The following is a 20,476-nucleotide window of genomic DNA, read 5'->3' on the forward strand; positions in this document are numbered from 1 at the left end:
GCTTGAATTTGTCATTCCACAAGAAAGCATTGAAAGGGTGAAGATCTAAAATAAGACAAAGGCCTCTGACCTTGGGCACAAGGAAATACGAAAGTAACCTCCAGATCCTACTTCCAAATTTAAAAGCATCTCTACGACCCGTTTAGCCAATAGGGCCCGCACCTATTGTTGTAAGATTAACGCGTGGTCATCAGTCAGCTGTCCTGAGGGGTGGCAGATGCAGCAATTTAGAAAGAAAAGGGAGAGCGTATCCCCAATGCACAATTTGGAGGACACTGTTCTGAAATGATTGCCTGCCACCCTTGGAGGAAATATCAGATCCGACCTCTGGACAGGGGGGCTGTGTGCCAGAAAGGACACACTAAAGCTGCCGCTGGAGAAGGGGTGGGGAAGCGAGGTGCAAGTTGTCCCAGCTCTCCCTGGTGCTGTCTTTCACAATCATGGCTTCTGCCATGAAAGGGTTGAAATGCTTGCGTGGCTGAACGAGGGTTCTTGTGTTGTAGAAACTGAAAACCCCAGCCATAGCCACAGAGCGGGACAAAATGGTTGGTGAAATCTTGTGATAGAGGCAGGAAGACCCAAGAAACATAAGCTGACCCTGCTTTTCTTACATCATTCCTGGGCAAATCCACTTTGTTAGCGAACAGACGTGAAGATGCATGGCCATCCCAGGAGAAGCCCGTAGACCTCCCCCAGACATGATGAAGCTGGTACCCAATTTTTTATCTAAGCAGACGGTTGTGTCGAAGCCAGAAAGAATGAAAAATGTTACAGTATCGTGATCATCCTGAATCGTTTTAGTGATGGTCGCCTAAAGTCGTCCAGAACAGCTGGTAAAACCTATGCCTGTCCCAAAGGGCATGGAACTAGCATCCCAGAAGACAGCTGGTGTTCACTGACCCCAGAGCAAGGCATGTAGAGCAGAAAATCCACCTATCAAATGTTTTTATTCGTTTTGACACACGATCCATCAGGTTGGTAGGGATAGCATTTGGAGTGACTTTACTGGTGGACGCTTGAACCACCAAACTCTCTGGCATCAGATGTTGTGAAAGAAAGGCTTGGCCACCTGGTGCAGGATAATAGCGACAAGTGACCTGCCTATTAACAGATGGGCCTGAGCATGGTTTCACCCACGTGCCAAAAACAGTATCTGTGAGGGCCTCATTATCAATGGCAATAACCGTTCTGCAGGGGCGTCACAAGACTGAAGTACCTCAGTCAAAACACTAGCGTTCACCTCCATAGTAGGGAACTGTAGGTCTAAGACTTCTGCTGCCCTTGAAAAACAGAAAAGGAGGCACTTTCCTCAATAGCAGGACCAGGGGAGGACACAAGGGCAGTACCTAGAGAAGAAACCAGACCACTGCCATTTTGCAGTTCTTTATACCAGTTTTCCTCATCATATTATGGAACATAATGCAGATTCTGAGTCATAATCGGAAGGTTTGACTGTAGGCTGTGTGCCGCTTAAAGCCAGGAGCAGGCCTGATTGAGGTTGTGTTGAATTCAGCTGAGAGTCAGATAGTACAATGGGCAGTAATTCCCTTTACAGCGTTGACATTAGCATTCATGCAGAGGGGGCAAGGGCTGTTGCCGAAACTGAGCTCAGCACCAGATTCATTGCTCTAAAGGATGTGGGTTCCAGAAGCACAGATGGCCCAGAGGGCAGACCCCCTGCAAAGGTTCGACTGGAGGCCCCTGTGGATCCTAGGGGCACAAAGGTGTGCCAAAAGGAACTGTTAAAGTGCCAAAAATGTGCAGTATGGCCTCTATGAAGGCCTCTACTTGCTGTGACATTGCCGACTAACAGGAAACTCAAGGTGCATTGAACTACTAGACCTGAAATCCATTCTGACAGAGATCAGGAGTGAGACCGCGAGGTATGTGGGCACCCTTACGCCCTATGTAGAGTCCGAAGGCGACATGAAAGAGATGATTCCCACTTTGACTTCTTAAGTCTTTCCTTGGACTTAATCAATGAGATTCACCATGATGCAATAAGAACGACAAACAACTAGGCACAGGATCGTCCTTTCAACTTCGATCGATCACAGAGTGGAGTCTTCTGATGTTTAGCAAAAGAAAGTTCAGGCTTACAGTCTTTATGGCATTCTGATTCATCTGAGTGCAGGCATTGAATCGTGGTCTGACCCCATGCACCAAATACAAACTTTGTGACGATCCGTCATAGACATCTGTTAGCAACAGTAACTACATGGCTTGAACCCTGTTGTCCTAGGGGGTGGATGAAATGTTTCCTTTGAACATGGCTAAATCTTTGTGAAATTAGTTTTGAAGGCCAGGGAGATGATGTGGACCCATCTCTGAAGGTGCAGAACGAAAGGATTTGACATCCGCATACATGGATGGCTCCTATATGTAGCGCCGCTTGTCACTTCTGAATTGGAACAACTTCGGCACGGTGCCATAGGACACCACCAGCTGGCAGGCAACAGTACTGCTCTAAAGTTTCGATATCCAGTCTGATGCTTGGGAGAATATTCACAAAGTGAGGAATCTACGGTTCAAAGTATCCATCAGAATAAGATTCCGCTGTGGCATCAAAAAAGGTTTGGGTGGAAACGTGGAATAACATTTTCATATAACACATCCCAACAGGTGATTCTAACAACAATGGTTGATCTGGAAATGTAAAAATGCTGATAAGGCTGATAAATAAACTAATTTTGGCCACAGCAAGGCCTTCCAGGGTCATAGATAGCACAAACAATAACACATCCGACAACATAGCTTACAGCCGTTCTATCCGTTGTGGGGTAGGCCAAGCCACAAACTTCTCCCAAAGTCCAGCATAAATGTTTTTAATGGATAGGTTTCTGATTGCTAAGATAGCATCCACTACCTCTGGAGGTGTTGAAAGCAGTCAGCTGTCCTGCTCAATCTCCACGCATAGGGGAGTCGGTTGTTCAGGCCTAGGTGTAGAACTCTGCCCTGCAGCTGCAACAGAATTTCCTCCTGAATCAGCAGCCCGATTGGGGAATAAATACTCATGCCAAAGATGTTCTGGTTACCACACTGCCTTGGCCCAATCTAGAGCCACTAAGACTCGGTTGTTACTAATCTTCTTCAGAACTTTAGGAAGGAGAGGAAGAAGCAGTAAGGAATACAGGAGTCCAGAGTTCGATTCTAGGTGAAAAGCATCTCTGAGGGAGTGTCACTTTGGGAACTGCAATGCACAAAAACCTGGAAACTGTGGGTTCTAGGAGAGGTGAAAAGATTGAAACAAGGTTCTTCCCATTGCTGGAAGATGCCCTGTACCATCTCTCAGTGTGGCTGCCATTCATGACCCACTAGGCAACGCCAGCTGAGTTTGTCTATCATGGTGTTCAAAGATTCTTCCAGGTGGCAGGTTAACAAGGAGATGCTCTTGTAGCTCAGCAAGTTCCAGAGGTGCAGGGCCTACTGGCACACCACCCAAGAACACGCTCTGTCCTGTTTGTTGCATACACTACTCACTCCATGATTCTTGGGTGTCTGACGGAAGACACCACCCTTGAGAGCACCCACAAGTTCGAAAAATATTTGCAAAAGCAACACTACCTAGCAGTGCACCACCGACTCTTCTTTCTTGTCTTCTTTCTTGCCTGTTTGTTGCAGTACCACATGGTGGTATTCCAACTTTGGTGATTTTGAGAACTAGAATCTGAAACTGACTCCCACTGATTGATGGGAGAAAGGCCTTTCGTGCCAAGTGAATCATCCACAAGTGGAGGCAGGAGGGTTGTAACTGGAGACCGGAGTCCTCTGATCTTCACCTCTCCCAGATGGCCATCTCAACCCAGCTATTGATGCATCTGTCGGTCACTCCAGTCAACTGTGGGTGGTGTAGGGAGAAAAACCTGCTTCCAGTCCAATTGCAGATCTTTTGCAGTCTTCTTTGAAACTAAGATGGAATCTGTCAGGTTTACTTGGTGTGAGCCCACTGAGATATCAGATACCACCGTAGAGCCTGATAATGCCATTTGGAGTGTTCCACAAGGCGTTTCAGCACTGATGTCAATGAGCAGGAGACCAGTGCTGTTCCCTGTACTAGGAGTGAAGTTGGAATGGGCCCGGAAGTTGAGGAGGACCCCACAAAGTGGTCAAGAGTCACAAAGAACTTTGAGGACAGATTCCCCAATGGTAATCCGACTGGAGGCCTCCTCTGATTTTTGGGGCCCATAGGGGCTCCAGAGGGAGCCGGAAAAGTGCCAAAGATGCCCAACATGGCCACCTTCAAAGCCTCTACTTGCAGGGGCATCGCCGAATAGCCCAGGAATTCAGGCAGGATCAGAATAAATTGTGGGATTGCTTACGTGGTAGGAGACCAGGACCAAAAAAGAGTGGCACCCTGACGTCAATGCAACTTCTTCTGAAGAGTTTGGCAGGAAGATGGAAAGAGTCACACTTCAACTTTTTGTGTTTTTCTTTTACCTGTCTAACCCAGGGTGGTGTGGAGTGCAAAAAAACGATGGATTTAGGCCCAGATCCTTGTACTGGGATGAATGTATGACATTGTTCTACATTCTGTCCATCAACTGTGTTTTTTGCAATTTTCACCCCGAGTGGGCTGGGTATGCTCAGACGTGAGTCCCAGGCTCTCCACACCACTGGAGTCAAGCTATCCAGGCTGATGAAGGCTGATAGCCAGAAACCGGTCCTTGGATGCTTGATTCCGGTCTGGGAAAGACATAGCTTGGTAGTTCGGACTGGACTGTTCCCATGAGGCACAGGGTCAGAGCTGATTTGCATATAGCCAGTGTCTAACCCAGGGTGGTGTGGAGTGCAAAAAAACAATGGATTTAGGGCCAGATCCTTGTATTGGGATGAATGTATGCCATTGTACTACATTCTGTCCATCAACTGTGTTTTTTGCAATTTTCACCCCGAGTGGGCTGGGTATGCTCAGACGTGAGTCCCAGGCTCTCCACACCACTGGAGTCAAGCTATCCAGGCTGATGAAGGCTGATAGCCAGAAACCGGTCCTTGGATGCTTGATTCCGGTCTAGGAAAGACATAGCTTGGTAGTTCGGACTGGACTGTTCCCATGAGGCACAGGGTCAGAGCTGATTTGCATATAGCCAGCGTCTAACCCAGGGTGGTGTGGAGTGCAAAAAAACGATGGATTTAGGCCCAGATCCTTGTACTGGGATGAATGTATGACATTGTTCTACATTCTGTCCATCAACTGTGTTTTTTGCCATTTTCACCCCGAGTGGGCTGGGTATGCTCAGACGTGAGTCCCAGGCTCTCCACACCACTGGAGTCAAGCTATCCAGGCTGATGAAGGCTGATAGCCAGAAACGTGTCCTTGGATGCTTGATTCCGGTCTGGGAAAGACATAGCTTGGTAGTTCGGACTGGACTGTTACCATGAGGCACAGGGTCAGAGCTGATTTGCATATAGCCAGTGTCTAACCCAGGGTGGTGTGGAGTGCAACAAAACGATGGATTTAGGCCCAGATCCTTGTACTGGGATGAATGTATGACATTGTTCTACATTCTGACCATCAACTGTGTTTTTTGCAATTTTCTTTTACCAGCCAACCTGATGACTTAGCGGTGGTGGTGGTTATTTAAGGTTCTGGGGTCACTTCCAGGCCAGGATGGAGTAGACGCAGACCCGCCAACACCACCTGCCTGCAAGCAAGGGTAGGTGGGGAAATACTCCAGATCCAATCTTTCGCCTGGGGGTATTCAAAACTTGTGGAATCTGCAGTTAAACGTATTCCTCAGAAAATATAAATTGATTACCTAGAAAGCTGATCTGCGGTCACTGAGGAAGCACAATTAATATCGGGTACCTTAACTATTATATGGGGCATCACAACTTTGGTAGTATGGACAGCTAATGTGTCCCTTAAAGATCCGGAATTTAATGTGCATCCAATTTAATCATCTTCCTGGGTTGGGCGCAAGGGGAGCACAGTAGTGGTTGCTTTAGACGCAACAACTTTATAGACTTGTAACAAAGACATTCAATCTGAACATTAAGTGATTTCATTAAAAACCTACGGTATTTAAGATCCAGGATATTTTTTGCACCTATTGTGTTAATGGTAATTTATTGAGATCCTGAATTCTGCAAACAAAAATGTAAGTGACTGCTGGATTTTTCGCCTATGATATTGTTACTGCTGTTTTAATTTAGATCTAATTTGATGTAACTAATGTATTAGATAAGTGGCTTTGGTATGATTATACGGCTATCTAGAGAGACTCAACTGTTGAAACTGAGTAACTAGTTATCTGGTTGGCTTGAATTAGTAGTGATGTAAAAGGGCTGTTGATGGTAACCAACAATACAAACACAAGATATAGTCTACTTACCAATGGCTGATTCAGGGCCAGACAAAAAAAGACCCATTGCTCCATATGACAATGACCAGGTGAGGAGGAATAGATTGCAGCTACTATCAGTTAATCCTGGCCTACGCCCCTAAGTAAAGAGAGATGATGTTCTTGAAGCAGAATACAAGAAACCTGCAGAAAATGCCCACCCCCAAGCACCTTTACCTAGACTCATTGAATGATCCCATTAACCATTCAATCAGGCAAGCCTTTACATGGAACACACACCCTTTCACAAAAATTGATGCTAGGCCATCGGCCCAGGCAGCAGTATCCTTGAAATCACTGATACTACTAATCCCAGCTTGCACAGAGAGGGTTTCACGTAATGCACCCCATTGACTCACACACGCCTACAGTGTAGACATGTAATGCCCTGTACATAGAGTACTGATGCTGTCGAAGACAAGCACAGACTTGATGACAATTTTAAAGTTCCTGCTGAGCACTCAAATTGAAGATGTATAGATTCCGGGTCCAGTAAAAAAGTCTTCAAACACTAGTAATTTTCTTCATGAAAGTTCTGTCAGTATTCGGGAGTATCAATGATGTATAAAAGTAGTATTAATCTTATGACAAATCAAAACGTCAATAAACGTGAGGTTGGTTCCTTTTATTTCCAAATATCAGCCAGTTCTGCAGCCAACACGTGTTTCGTCAGGCATCAGTCATATGCCACACAACTTCCTCAGGGCTGCATGCCAGAAAAATATATAATACAAAATTTGTATCACAATGCTTGCCCAATTATAATAATAACACTTATCAGGAAATAATTTTTAACTTATAAACTAATCACCTCTTAAGTGAAAGAGTAAGACAAAGATCCATAAGTGCGCACCAAATACAAGAACGCCTGTGACTCCCAATGTGAAATTTACAACCTACACAAAACATTCCGGTTTTGTAGCCAAATCCATAAGTATAGGAATAATATTTACCTATATTAAACAATTCGATTTCAGTGATATCAGAGTTAACAAGTGAAAGAACTAAACTAAGAAATTGAGTCTGGTATGACATAAGAGCACCCTTAGTCCAGACGCCAAGATTTTAGCCCACCTTGACAATAAAATCTCTACAATCATCAACATAAGTCAGGTAGCATATTACCTCTTATCGTTTTCTCATTCAATAAATCATGGTCTAACTCCAGTCAGGTCGACATCATAAATTCTAATTCTGAATATAAAATAAAATAAAATACTACATCAGTCTATTCCTCCTCAGTTTGTATTACCTCGGTATAAACTATCTTTTTAATAATATTTTACCTTATATTGTTTTTCACTTTCAAAAGTAATTATCTTGCTCCAATCAGATCCTCATCAAAACTTCAGGTTTCTAAATATATAAAATATATAAAATAAAACTCCACATGAATCTGTTCCACCATGGTTTGTATTGCCCAACTATTGGTATCTACAAGCAAATGCAATCTTATTCGTAAATTGTTACCTTCAATCGTTTTTCATAGCATATATCGATGTCTAAATCCATTCAAGTCGACATCACAACTTCAGGTTTCTAAACACATGAAGTAAAGCACCATATCAGTATGATTCCGTGTGGCATGTATTACACACTTATTATTAAATTATTACATAGACTTACCCTATGTTTAAATGCTATCGTCGGCAAATCCTCACGTCTCAGTCCCACCGGGTACAGTGGACTGGCGTCTATTACGGCCGCCATGTTTATTTAAATAAAGTTCGATTTGGAAATCAAAACATGACTAGAGTCCGTATTTTAGTGCGGACTCGACTCGCGCTATAAAGTATGTTTATAAACAAATACTATTAGTGATTTGGTCATATTTATCGTGCCTAACGCGACTTGATGACCATCTTGCTGAGCATCTACAGTTGGCATCCTATGCTTTTGCACAAGATGATGAACTCCCAGAATACAATGGGGTAGGAGTTACATCACATAACACAGATAATTGTGACATAACATTAAGCTAAGGAAAACAACAACTTTATTTTTCCTATTTCCGAAATCAAGTACATTTAATAGCAAAAAGCACATCCTTTGGTGCTGGAAAATGTCCTTTCCATAACAGAGATGGTAAACAAAAGTGATAAAAACGGATACATTGACATAGAAAAAGAAGTGACGTGCCCAAAATGGCGGCATGGTAGGACACTTGCCTGCTCTCCCTGCTGAACCCAAGGTGAGCTCAGGAGCAATCCTGTAGTGCAAAGTGGTATTGACTCCCAGCTGCAAATGAGGCAGCACTATTTCTGTGTGGAGTACCTGATACCAGCAGAATTTGGAAGGTGGGATGCAGGCTGCTGCTGGACAAAGATCTGAGCTGCCGGTGCACAACAAGAAAGTGGAAAGGCCATGTGGCTTTCAGTTACGGGAGATCCCAATACAGGGAGAGACAACTCGCTTCCCTGGGACTCCCACTTGTTCTACTGTGATGGAGAATCTTGAAGCTAGAAGGAAGCAGCCTGGTACATCTGAATGATTGACACTCACAGCAAAACAGACTGCAGGTGCCATGGCCAGAGTTACAAAGGAGCAGCAGCAGAGCAAGATCTGTGGAACAGATCAGAGTGGCATGGAGAGTAACCAGCCCAGCACCTCAAGATACATAAAGACGCTGTCTAAGACAAAGTGGGCCCAGGACAAACCCAAAGGCAAGACTAGAAGAGACACCACTTCACTAAAAGAGGCATGCCGTCAGTGGGAATTAGGCGATTGTGTCAGGGCTTACAATTAAATAAAAGGGGAGCCCCTGTCATCAAAAGGATTGGAAGGTTGGCGTCCAGATAATTTAATGTAGAAAGTTGTGCAGTGGGAACTTAAAATAGGATCAGCTTGCAAAAAACAGTCTGCCCTTTGAAATAAGTAAGATCTAAGCCAAACCCAAGAGACGGAGTCACCAATCCCTCAAGACAAGGGTTAGCCCTCTAGCCACAGCAAGCTCTTAGGCAAGCTTCGTTTAATCCAGGCTAGGCGTAGCACAAACAATAAGGCTCATGAACAAAACATGAATTACAGGGCCAACTTTCCACTGCGTCATGGGGGAGACCAAGCATGTTGCAGAGGTTCAAAGACAAAGGTAGTCAAAAAGCTAAAAAGCCGACCCATATGAAAAACAAAGTCTCAACACAGAAATTAAAGACTAAGATCTGAGCAGCGCTCACATATTAGGAAAGCGTCCTTGCCCAAGGTCTTACAACCCTGAACTACATCTTCACAAATCTGCATCTTAAAATGCTTAGGGTAAAAGCTATCCAGAGACACAGTAAGAGATAGAACATGAAATAAAAGTTCGACACAGGAGTATCTTGAACCAACACTGACCCTAGAGATGAATCTGAATAAATGAGCATTGCTTAATATAGAGGTGCAACACACAAAGACATGAAGGAAAACGTGAATAGACTTGCATCCCAACCTGGAATAAGCACAAGTAGAGCTGCAACATAATGATCATCAGCCTTTCACTTCTACTAACATTCACTCAGAATGAGGAAAAGGACAACTTGCAAGACGCGCAGTTCATCATGAAGTCATATAAGAACAAATTCAAAAGGAGACAAAAAATATGAATCCGTAACAAAAAGTCTATCTAAATATCACATAAAATCTCAAAAAGAGAAGATCTCTCAGGTCTGTGTTGTAGAGAATACTGGACTTACCTGGTTGCAGACTGAGAAAGAATAAGGAATAAGGAAATAGCATGGGAGATGAACAATCTAGCCAGTTTTGGGCTTATGCCTCAGGTTCCAAAAGTTAAATTGGTATAGTACATGCTCTGTACACCCCAAGTGTAATATGACATCAATCTGTGCATATATGAGGAAGATGTACTCTGATGTCCTTAAAATCTTTTCACAAGAAGGCCTGCAAATGACTGAGCTTTGTGGAAATTGGGTAATTTCTTCTGCTCGTTTCCACGATTTTTGGATGACCTCTCTAACTTCTAAGTTATCTACTTATTCAACTTACATACTGCTTATCAAATCTAACCTTTTGCTAAAAGTGATTTTCTTCAAAGTCTCATTGTGTAAAGAATTTAACCTATTCTACAGACCTTTTGTGTGTATTAAGGCCTGTAATTTCTTGATACATGTGTTACTACACCAACATTACACAATCAAGTGCCCTTGCCTACCAAGGACAAATATTGACATTTTAAGCAGAAAATCAGAATATCTTACTACTGAAACAATGTAAAATAAATCACAACACAAGAAGAATACCTTCACCTTCAAGAATTGCATGCATGCTTCCTTGTAGTGAGAAGCAATTAGTTGGGGAAAGTAAAGTCAGCACTTGCCTCACTCCAAACGGGACAGCTGAGCTTTCCCAGATACATTTCCCCCTTTAAACTGCATTAGTCAACACATACTCCACACTGACAATCCGAAATTGATTGCATTGTCACATAATCCTTAACATCAGTACTTCGTCATTACTTCTCCAAATTCTTAGAGCAATGTTTGCATCTCTTAGAGAACATGGAGAATGAAGTCTGTCAGATCAAACTTCTGTGTAGATTACACATTACCTACAAAACTTTGCCCTTTTTAAAAACGTTCACCATGGAAAAAACAAAACTGAAAACGTTTTGCATTACAGCACCGTGATTCCTGTGGAACACTATAGACATAGTAGTGCACAAAGTTTTCGCCTTAAAGGCCACTATAGTATCTGGACTACTATTATGTCCCGTTTGGATATGTGGAGGTGGAGGCTAGCTTTGTGAGTTGTGCAGAATATTAACACCTCAGTTAGTGCACATCAGTATAGCCCATGTTACTACAGATGCATTAATCTCTCCATGGAGCAATCAATAGTGAAATGATGAATCACCACCAGAACACGCTTTCCCAATGATTAGAGCACCTCCATGTGCTGGCAGTAGAGAGATCAGGGGACTGTACCGTCCGGTGTAGGCCGATGACGGCGTTTTTTACATTTGGCGTAATCATGGTCAATCGAAGAGGCTCGGTAAGGTGGAGATGTCAGACCTGGCCCAGAAGATGAAGGTAGAGAAGTCCCAGGGCCTGGCATGGTCCCAGCCGACGAGTGAGAATCTTCATCCATCATACACACCTTGTCCCTGCAGGAATGGAGAAAAAGGATGCTAGACATGGGCAAGGAGAGAAACAAAGGCATATTTAACTAAAGCATAACGTGCAGTTACATACCTGTAACAGAAGGCATCCACTGTGGGAATGTCCAACAGGGACAAATGCTAAGACTGCATCCTATTATGAAGGGAATGCCTTAGAACACTGTACAACATTTTTGGATGGTGGACTTTCAGTTAGATACATATTTCTTTATATATTTAACTAAGTTATATCTTACTGCTGTACCCCATGAAGATTAATGCACTTTATAAAGAAAATGGAACCAAGTACAGATAAGAAACTAAGAGCAGGCCTCGAAAAATCTACTCGCACACTCACTAGATTAGTCAGTTTTTACCAGGGCGAGCTACAGGTGTTCTGTTCATTCATAAAGTAAATGAGCGATAAAGATGTCTTTAAATCTTGTTTTTATCTTGTCACATATGCTGAACATTCAAAGAAAGAGGTCAAATGTCAGATTATGTCTTCGTACAAATTGCTGCTTATTTTATCCTAGAGGCTGGCGTTTACTTTTCTTTCTATGGCTTCTAAGTGTGAGGATTCTGTAAAGAGAACTGTCCGACAATTATGCTGCGGCACACGGAGTGTGAAATGAAAGGCTGCAGCATATATGTGTTTTTCCGAACACAACATTTAAATAGATGGTAATTGTAAATGAACTACAAAAATATTAAAAAATATATCAGCAGTTAGGAGAGGAAATTGTTTGCAATTCTGAAGTGTGATGGAATCAAAGATTTTAATAGGATCAAAACAAATCCAAACACTTTAGTTGGTGATGTGCAAAAGATAAATATTTGCTGAGATCCTACTTCCACACATTATCGTTTGTACGTTATATGGGAAACAGCCTTTACAATGATGGGCTGGGCCACACGTGCCATTTCCCCGAAATCGAAACCACGCTTGCCTGAAACACGCATATGCTTTGACCACATATATGCTTTGTTAAGGCAGTGCATGATTGCGATGGGCAGATGGGCGGCAAGAGGAACAGGAAGAATCATGGGAGGAAGCTCTAGGGTGTGGTCTGGTGAGTGGGTCTGGGGCGGGTTTTTGGGGTTGGGGTCGATTTTCGGGCTAGGGGCCGGGTTTAGGGCTCAGGGTATGGTGGCTGGGTTCGGGGTAGTTTATATGGCTAGGACTGGGGCTGAGATTTAGGGCTCAGTACAAGGGTCTGGGACCAGAGTAGTATTTAGGACATGGGGGCCGAGATTTAGGGCTCAGGATGGGGGTGGGGTGTGGGGAACAGTTTTTAGGGCTGGGGTAGTTTTAGGGCTCAGGGCGAGGGGGCTATGGTACGGGTAGTTTTTTTAAGACTCGGGGCCATGATTTAGGACTCAGGAAGGGCACTTTTTGGGGCAGGGGCAGTTTTAGGGCAAATGCATTTTAACTACGCATTCCTTTACAAATCCTGCCTTTACAACAAAATTATGTGGTAAAGGCATGCATGGTAAAGGAATGCGTGGTTAAGAAGCAATTGTTGTTGAAACTGCTTTGGTGAGGCACGCGTGGTTTAGCCATGTGTGCTTCAGTCATACAACAACACTTTAAAGGTTAATCAGTTAAACCACATGACCGTGAGAAATTTTGTGTCCATTTCAATGACAAATGTGTTTTCGGTAATGACATTGTGCCACCATAGTGTGCACTATTAATACATTTATTGACAGTAAAAGTTTTTAACCGCATCCGCGCTAGCGGTTTTCCCGCTGTGCGCGGCGTTTTTTAAAAACCGCGTTACATGACGAGCTCAGCTCGTCATGAGCGTACGAGTGTCGTAACTCATGACGAGCTGACCTCGTCATGAGCGGGGAAGGGATTAAACATTAACTGAGAAACATTCTGGTCACCACCATGATGACAATGCTATTAGTGAACTAAGAGGCAAATCAAAGAGTCATATGTACTCTATAAGCGGGCTAGATTCTTATTATAAATGGAGCAAACGTTTAGTCCATTAAATAAAAAAAAATAGTTTTTTGGACAACATACATGATGATCTCACTTATTTGAAGGTGGTCTCATATGTGATAATGAAGAAAAATTGTCTTGGTGAAATAAAATGTTTGCGTACGGTCAAACAATTTGCAAACAGTTGATGGATCAAGTGCATCACAGTTAGGACTTGTTTGAGCGAGAAAAAGACTTCTCGAATCATCTCCATGACCCAAAGACAGCATTGAGCTGTGCTAAATGTTTTTCTCTTTTCTGAAAGTTGCCTCGCTATTCTTGTTCAAGGGAGAAGGTACTTTTGAGATTATATATATATATATATATATATATATATATATATATATATATATATATATATATATATATATATATATTTCCAAAACACCTTTGCAGGTAATGAAAACGCACTCGAGCGATCTTTTTCCTTTTTCAGTTATTTATTGCACCACAGTTTCTTGCAGTTACCGGGTAACTGCAAGAAACTGTGGTGCAATAAATAACTGAAAAAGGAAAAAGATCGCTCGAGTGCGTTTTCATTACCTGCAAAGGTGTTTTGGAATTGTAATTCGGCAGGGCTCTGCCGAGGAAAACGCACCGGTGGGAGAGCGCCAGGGGTCGACCAAGCGGAGCCAAGTTGTGGGATATATATATATACATATATATATACTGGTAACACTAATATTGACTTTTTCGAGGCCTTTAGAGTAAAGGGAGTGGGCAGAAAAATATATCATCAATGGCTAAAAAAAAGTACATAAGCAATATCGTTGTTTAAAGAGGAGGTAACATTAGAGGGTTTTTCATGTTTGCTCAAAGCAAGTAGAGTGGGTTGAGTTTGAAAGTCCAAAGGTGGAGCATTCACTTGAATCAGTGTAGCACCTGAGAACAACTGGTTGTGGGCTAGGGAAGTTTTGAAACTCAGTGTTTCCAGACAGGAGTTTGCACTTAGGTTTTCAGACCATTTGGAATAGTTAGTAATTCAGTCAGGTAGGGCTGTTTATTTTGGTGAATGGCTTCATATGAAAGGCAGCAAACTTCAAATGTGATGCATGCTTCAGCTAAGAGGGAGTGTAACATTCTTAGATTCCGGAAGATATTGAATTTTCTTGTAGAGCAAACGATTTTTGCTGGAGTTCGCTGCACCTACGTGACAGGGTCCAAAGGGGATTGTTTGACACCTGCCAATACGGTATTGCCACAGTCAAAAAATGAACAAAAACGTGGTTACTGTTCTGAGATTGTCAGGAGACATTAGAGTCTTTACCTTCTCGAGAAAGCGAAGATTAAGCTGTATCGACAATACAGGAAGTGAGTGATAGAGTTGAATCCGATGTAAAGTTAAAAGTCTTCCCTGTAGCACGGAGCAAGATGACAAGCCATACACATTGAGTTCGCTAAAAAGTGAACAGCTAAAATATCTGCAATTTTGATGCCCCACTTCATGCATTGTACGCTACAGAGAGTTGCCCGAAGCTGTAGACCCACTGCCAGGCTTCGGATCAGATATGAGTAGAGCTGCTATGCCTGCATTAACTAACTTTCTACCACCTTCAATTTCAGGTAAATCAAAATCTATAATCTCACTCCATTGTTTGGGCACACATGGATTTTCATTCTACTTCAGCCATACACTGCATGACTGCACTGTCTGCAAATTGCAATCAGGTAACCTCTGTTGCAACATCAGCAGCACTGTGACCATGGAAAAAGCCAGAAATGGCAAATGTGGAAGTGGGATGGCTTCCTTCCACAAGCAAAAATGAAACTGATAACATATTTGTGGCCAGTTAGGCTTAGAAATTTAAAGGAAAGCATGGTACAACAACCAGTTCTTCTAAAATCAATCAGTCCTTCATCACTTTTGCCACCCCACCTCTCTAGTCACCTTTTCTGTAGATCACGCCTTACCTATCTTCTAGTTACAGCGCTTTGTTGATTCATAAAGAGGTTAGCACTAAACAAGTTCTAGTTCTCCCTCGAACTCCAAACTATCTTTTACCTCCTAAAATCCCAGTACCCAAGTCAGATTCTATACCAGAAATCTCAAATAGGTTTCAGGTTTAGCTGCCGAATTTGAAGAACAAACACTTGTGCTCTAGTCTTGAAAATCCTTAAATATCAATTGCCACTTCATGAACTGGAGTTGCTGCTTCACCAACAATCAGTGCATTTCCTTCAGCAGTGGTTTCTTGTCCTTAAACTTCTTATGTCAACCCCTCATTATAGTGTGGCACTCCGAAGAGACAGCAGACTATCTTTCTAACTGCAGAGAGCTCACCCTTCAATACTTCCCCATGCATCAGAATGGATCCAGAAAATTTTAGGTAGCACCTCCGTACCACCAGAAGGCACCGGCAGCTCCACTCTGATGCCATTCTGCGCTTGAAATGATGTGCGGAACCACTATAAGCAGCACTCCTGCATGCTGACATCAGTTGCTTTCAAGGCTGTCCACGCCCCCAGACACAGAGTCCCAACAGCAAATTGACATCGACCAGTGTGTAGATTCCTAGACTTAGGAACTTTTTAATGGACAGAGTCCAATTCAGAGAAAGGGGAGAATGAGAGGGTCGTGAGTACCCATAGGCACACGAGGGGGCGTCAGAAAGGATCAGAACAGTTGAAACAATGCCTGGTGGAACTTTTGGATCTACTTCAGAGTCGCAGATGGCCCCAGAAAACTGTAGATGTGCTGGGGGCACAAAGCGAAGAAGTACTGCTCAAAAGTTTCCGGTCCAGTTTGACGCTTGGGGAAATATTCAGAAGGTGAGGAATCTGCAGCTTTCTATCAGAAAAGATGGGGCATGTCAATCTTAATTCCCTCCTTTTTATTGGTGACTTTTCTCTCTATTCTGTGTTTGTCATTTCCTTGAAGCACATTTTGTTTACCCTTTTCTTTCATTGGCTAGTGTGTAGACTTCCACTGCTGACATCACAGAGCTCCCTTTTTTTATTTCATAATTTGTTTAGCACTACATGGTAGTGCATATCTTGGGTTTCAAAGTGACCTCTTTACTTTGGTTCCCCATGACTCACCCCATTATCCCCCTTTATCCCGATTATACTTGGTAGCTTGCCGGATGTTGACTTTTGAGAAGCCCTGGATGTTATCTCACTGTACTAATGCTGAAGGCTTTTAAACTTTGTCTACATTGTCAAGCCAAAATCAGCAAAGCGCTTTGTTAAAGATATAGATCATGGGGAACTTGACCCTACACAATGAATATTGTCGCCCATATGTTGAAATATGTGCACCACGAGGAACCATTCAATGTGTAATCTATAATGATAACTTGTTTACCACTGCCTTGCCGATGTAACATGCCAATTTTTCAATAAAAAAGTTGATAAAAAAATATAGATCACAATGAGAACATCTATTCTATACTTTCAAGATGGTCGACCAAAGCATATCTTGTTAATCGCTCAACTTTATCGAATCAAGATGGATTGCCTTTACCAATCTTTGTTTGAACTTCCTTCACTTTAGTTCCCATTGAAATACCAACATTTATCTGAACATTCACATGCTTTTCGCCTCTTTTGGTACCAGGTTATGATGTCCCAACATCGGAGTAATTAACTAATCTTTTCCGGATAGTGACACGATTATATTTTTTGTGGATTTCTTAATTCATCACTGACACAGCCTAAAGCATCGAAACACTTTACCAAGAACACTTCCCTAAATAAGAAATAAGGCCATCTTAGAACACTATCAAAGCCAGTTAACAACAGGAGACAAGCCTGACAGAATGAAGGAAAGTAAGACTTTTTTCACTCCCTTCTAAATTGGATGTACTGAAGGATGCTCCATTGACATGCATCTAAAAGGAGGTGGCAAACCTTAGCAAGCTTTGAAGTACTGACTTTGAAGATAAAATATGGGCACCAAAAAACAAAGGATTCTTTGACCATATGAGTTATGCTGCCCCACAGTTCCTCCATAGAAATGCTATTGAGATTTTAAACATGCTCACCAGCTTTGTTTAATATGCAGACACAGGGCTCTGTAGTCTAGACAGCTGAATTTAAGGAAACTAAGCCAATGAAATCCTCAAAACATCGAGACACATGATCAAACTTGTGGGCCACAATCACAATCCTCGCGGCACTGTGAACAATTGACTTCTGTGTACAAGAGTAGGCTTGGGTGCGCCCACCTCAACTGTGTTCCAACCATCATTATTTAAGCCACAGTCTAAAAGTGCTGCCCACTTTACTGAATGCTAAGATCTATATTGTTAAACTTCAGAGCACTACGAGGAACAAATAGGCCACTCAACTGCGTTAATAGGCTGTTAGGCAGTAAACATTGAAGTGTCCAGAAAGAGTGTTACCAAAGACAGGTAAATGATTTTCCTGATCAATAAATCTAACCTCAGATTAATCACCTTGTGAATAGATGCCAAAGTAGTATCCCCTACACAGGTGGGTCTGTGGAATGGCTCAGACAAAAAAAAATGCAGGGCCGAAAGTGCAGTGAATCCAACGTCGCAGCCTGCAAGATACCCAAGAAAGATACTACGTGTGCTACTGAAGTAGTAGCAACATTGGCTCGAGTGGAACAAGCCCTCAATCCTTCAGGTGGCGGTTTCTTAGCTAGCACGTAGCAGATTTTATTTTTAAAAGTTCTTTTTATTAAACACACAAACAGCCCATCGTAACAATCAATATTAAGAAAAGAACAAGTCGGTACATTCTGCAGTTCCCAGAGCAAGGGTACATTATTGCCTACATTGGGGAAGGGTCGTCAGCCAGGCAATTGTTTGTTGTTGGACTGTTGCTCAAATTCTCCCCCAGGTTCGTGTCGTTATTCGTCTAGGACGCATACTTTTCCCATGGCCCCCATATTTTGTCCCATTTTTGGGGCCCCTCTACTATGGTATACAGCTTTTGCTGCTAAACAGCACCAATCCAGGTCTTGTTTCCAACTAGTGAGCTTTGAGGGTTCCCGTACCCCCATAACCTTGCTATGTTGCACTTAGCCACCCCTGAGGCAAGTATTAGCCAGGTGTTGATGTGTGAGGGCCACCTGATCTTGCCCGTGATGCCTAGTGAGTGCCAGCGAGCGTCCAGGGGTATATATAGATCCAACACCTCTGACATCACTCTAGACACTTGAGTCCAGTAGTTTTGGATCCTGGGGCATTCCCAAATAATGTGAAAGAAGGTGCTCGTCCTACCTCACCCTCTGATGCAATGATACTTGTCCGACCTGCCCAGTTTGTGATGGAGCATTCGAGGAGTATACTATCTGTGTAGGACTTTAAGTTGGATCAATCTAAATCTTGCCCATTTGGCAACCTCTCTGGGGCTTTGGATGCCTTCTTGCCAATCATCGTCTTTGATTAGTCCCAGGTCTGATTCCCGAGCTGCTGTCAATGAACCCAGGGGGTGGGGAAGGTTGTTCATTATTTTAGTTAGTTACTGAGTTAGTTATGTGGCTTTCTCTATCATAGGGTCAAGCAACAATCAGTCCTCTAGTGGGGAGTAGTCGGGTAGCGTTTCCCCGTCTGATATGTAGCGGCGTAGGGGCGTGAGTCAATTGGAAGCAGCGGCATCGTTCTGTGTCGGCCATGGGTACTCAGTCTGCAGTTATTCGATAGGGAGTAGTTTCCCAGCCTGCCACACGTCCCCAAGGGTGGCCAAGCCGATTTGGCTCCATTTACGGAAGCCCTGCAGGCGCCCTCCATCACTCAATGGATCACTCTCCCAGAGTGGTGTGTGTTGAGTAAGTAGCGAGTCCCATCCCATTAGCTTATTAGCTACGTGCCAGGCTTGTGCTACCTTATGCGTTTGGGCCAGTAGTGGCCTCCCGTGTGGCATGCGGTAGAGGGCCGCCAGGTGACCTCTATTCCCCATCAGATGTCGGTAAACACTATATACCAGCTCGGCCTGAGGCGCGAACACCCAGCCGCTAGGTAATAATTTCAGATGTCTGGGACCGCCAGTCCGCCCTCATAAACCCTGTGCTTTAGTTTGCGCAGTGCTATGTGTTATTTGCCACCCAGAGAAGATTGCATTGTTCCCCCTCGATGGCCCTGAAAAGGGTGTCTGGGATCCTGTTTAGGGTGTTCCGTAGAGCATAGAGTAGTCATGGGTATGGCCATTATCTTTAATAGCACTGCTCTGCCCATAAGGGAGATCGGTAGGCATCGCCAATGCGTTATATCCTCTCTCAGCCTCACTAGCTGGGAGTGTACATTTAGGTTTAAGAATTCCTCTGCTGTCCTTTTAATCCATATGCCTAGGTATTTACATTTGTCATGTTGCGTCAGGGCCGCACAGTCCGTCGTGAGTGGTGGGAGTTTGCACGCGGGTCGACCTCAGCACATACCGGCGGTTGCGTCAGCAGCCGTAGTGCCTGTAGGTTTAAACCCTGATGCAAGAACACTACCAGCAGCAAATAGAGACAAGATCATGCCGATGCCAGTCGTGTCAGCCACACCAGCCGCTTTAGGGGGCACTGATGGGGTATCTGTAAGGATATGTAGACGACCAGTAGATCTTCCCCCTGAATGTGTACCCTATGTTGTGGTCTTAACTTACGTCCCGGCTTTAACCCAGGCCCCAGATATCCAGGAGTCCGGGGATTCTTTAAAAAACGAAACGATTTCATGGTTGAATCGTCATTGTGGTTATCCAGTTGGCTACTCTGATCAAATTATATCTATCAGAAGGGTTAACTGGATTGGTAATACCCGGAAGAATGGTGGGGGTGATTGTGTGATTATTAATTTTAAATATCCGCAACATGTTGCGACGGTCCTGCTCAGAGCAGCTGCAATAACGCAGTCAGAGACAGATGTCGTTGCAAGACCATTGGGCTATTTTTATAACCATCTTAACAGGATGCCTTCTGCTAACCGTAGGGAGGGGGCTACTAACTCTAATGTCAATTTTTCATCTATTGGAAACAGACCTGTGTTGCCCACCTTTAGCCCTGGTCTTCTTGATGGTAGACCTGTTTCGCCTATGTATATGTGGAATTCTGTCCCCGGAGCGAACAGATATGTAACACACACCCCCAACTTTGTACCTACT

The 20,476-nt window shown here is 43.4% G+C and overlaps 1 protein-coding gene across 8 annotated transcripts in view; it reads right to left on the bottom strand.

Moving 5' to 3' along the window:
• CABIN1 (calcineurin binding protein 1) overlaps positions 1 to 20,476 on the bottom strand; it is a 1,271,888-nt gene that overhangs the window by 558,051 nt on the left and 693,361 nt on the right. For 6 of the 8 annotated variants that reach the window (XM_078667788.1, XM_078667787.1, XM_078667791.1 and 3 more), the window contains one exon: positions 11,261 to 11,439. In XM_078667788.1, coding sequence (XP_078523914.1) covers positions 11,261 to 11,439 — 179 coding nt within the window. The remainder of the gene's footprint in view (positions 1 to 11,260; positions 11,440 to 20,476) is intronic. The other 2 variants (XM_078667793.1, XM_078667794.1) reach the window with 1 other exon arrangement.

Source organism: Lissotriton helveticus, chromosome 11 (assembly GCF_964261635.1).
Source record: "Lissotriton helveticus chromosome 11, aLisHel1.1, whole genome shotgun sequence".
NCBI lineage: Eukaryota > Metazoa > Chordata > Amphibia > Caudata > Salamandridae > Lissotriton > Lissotriton helveticus.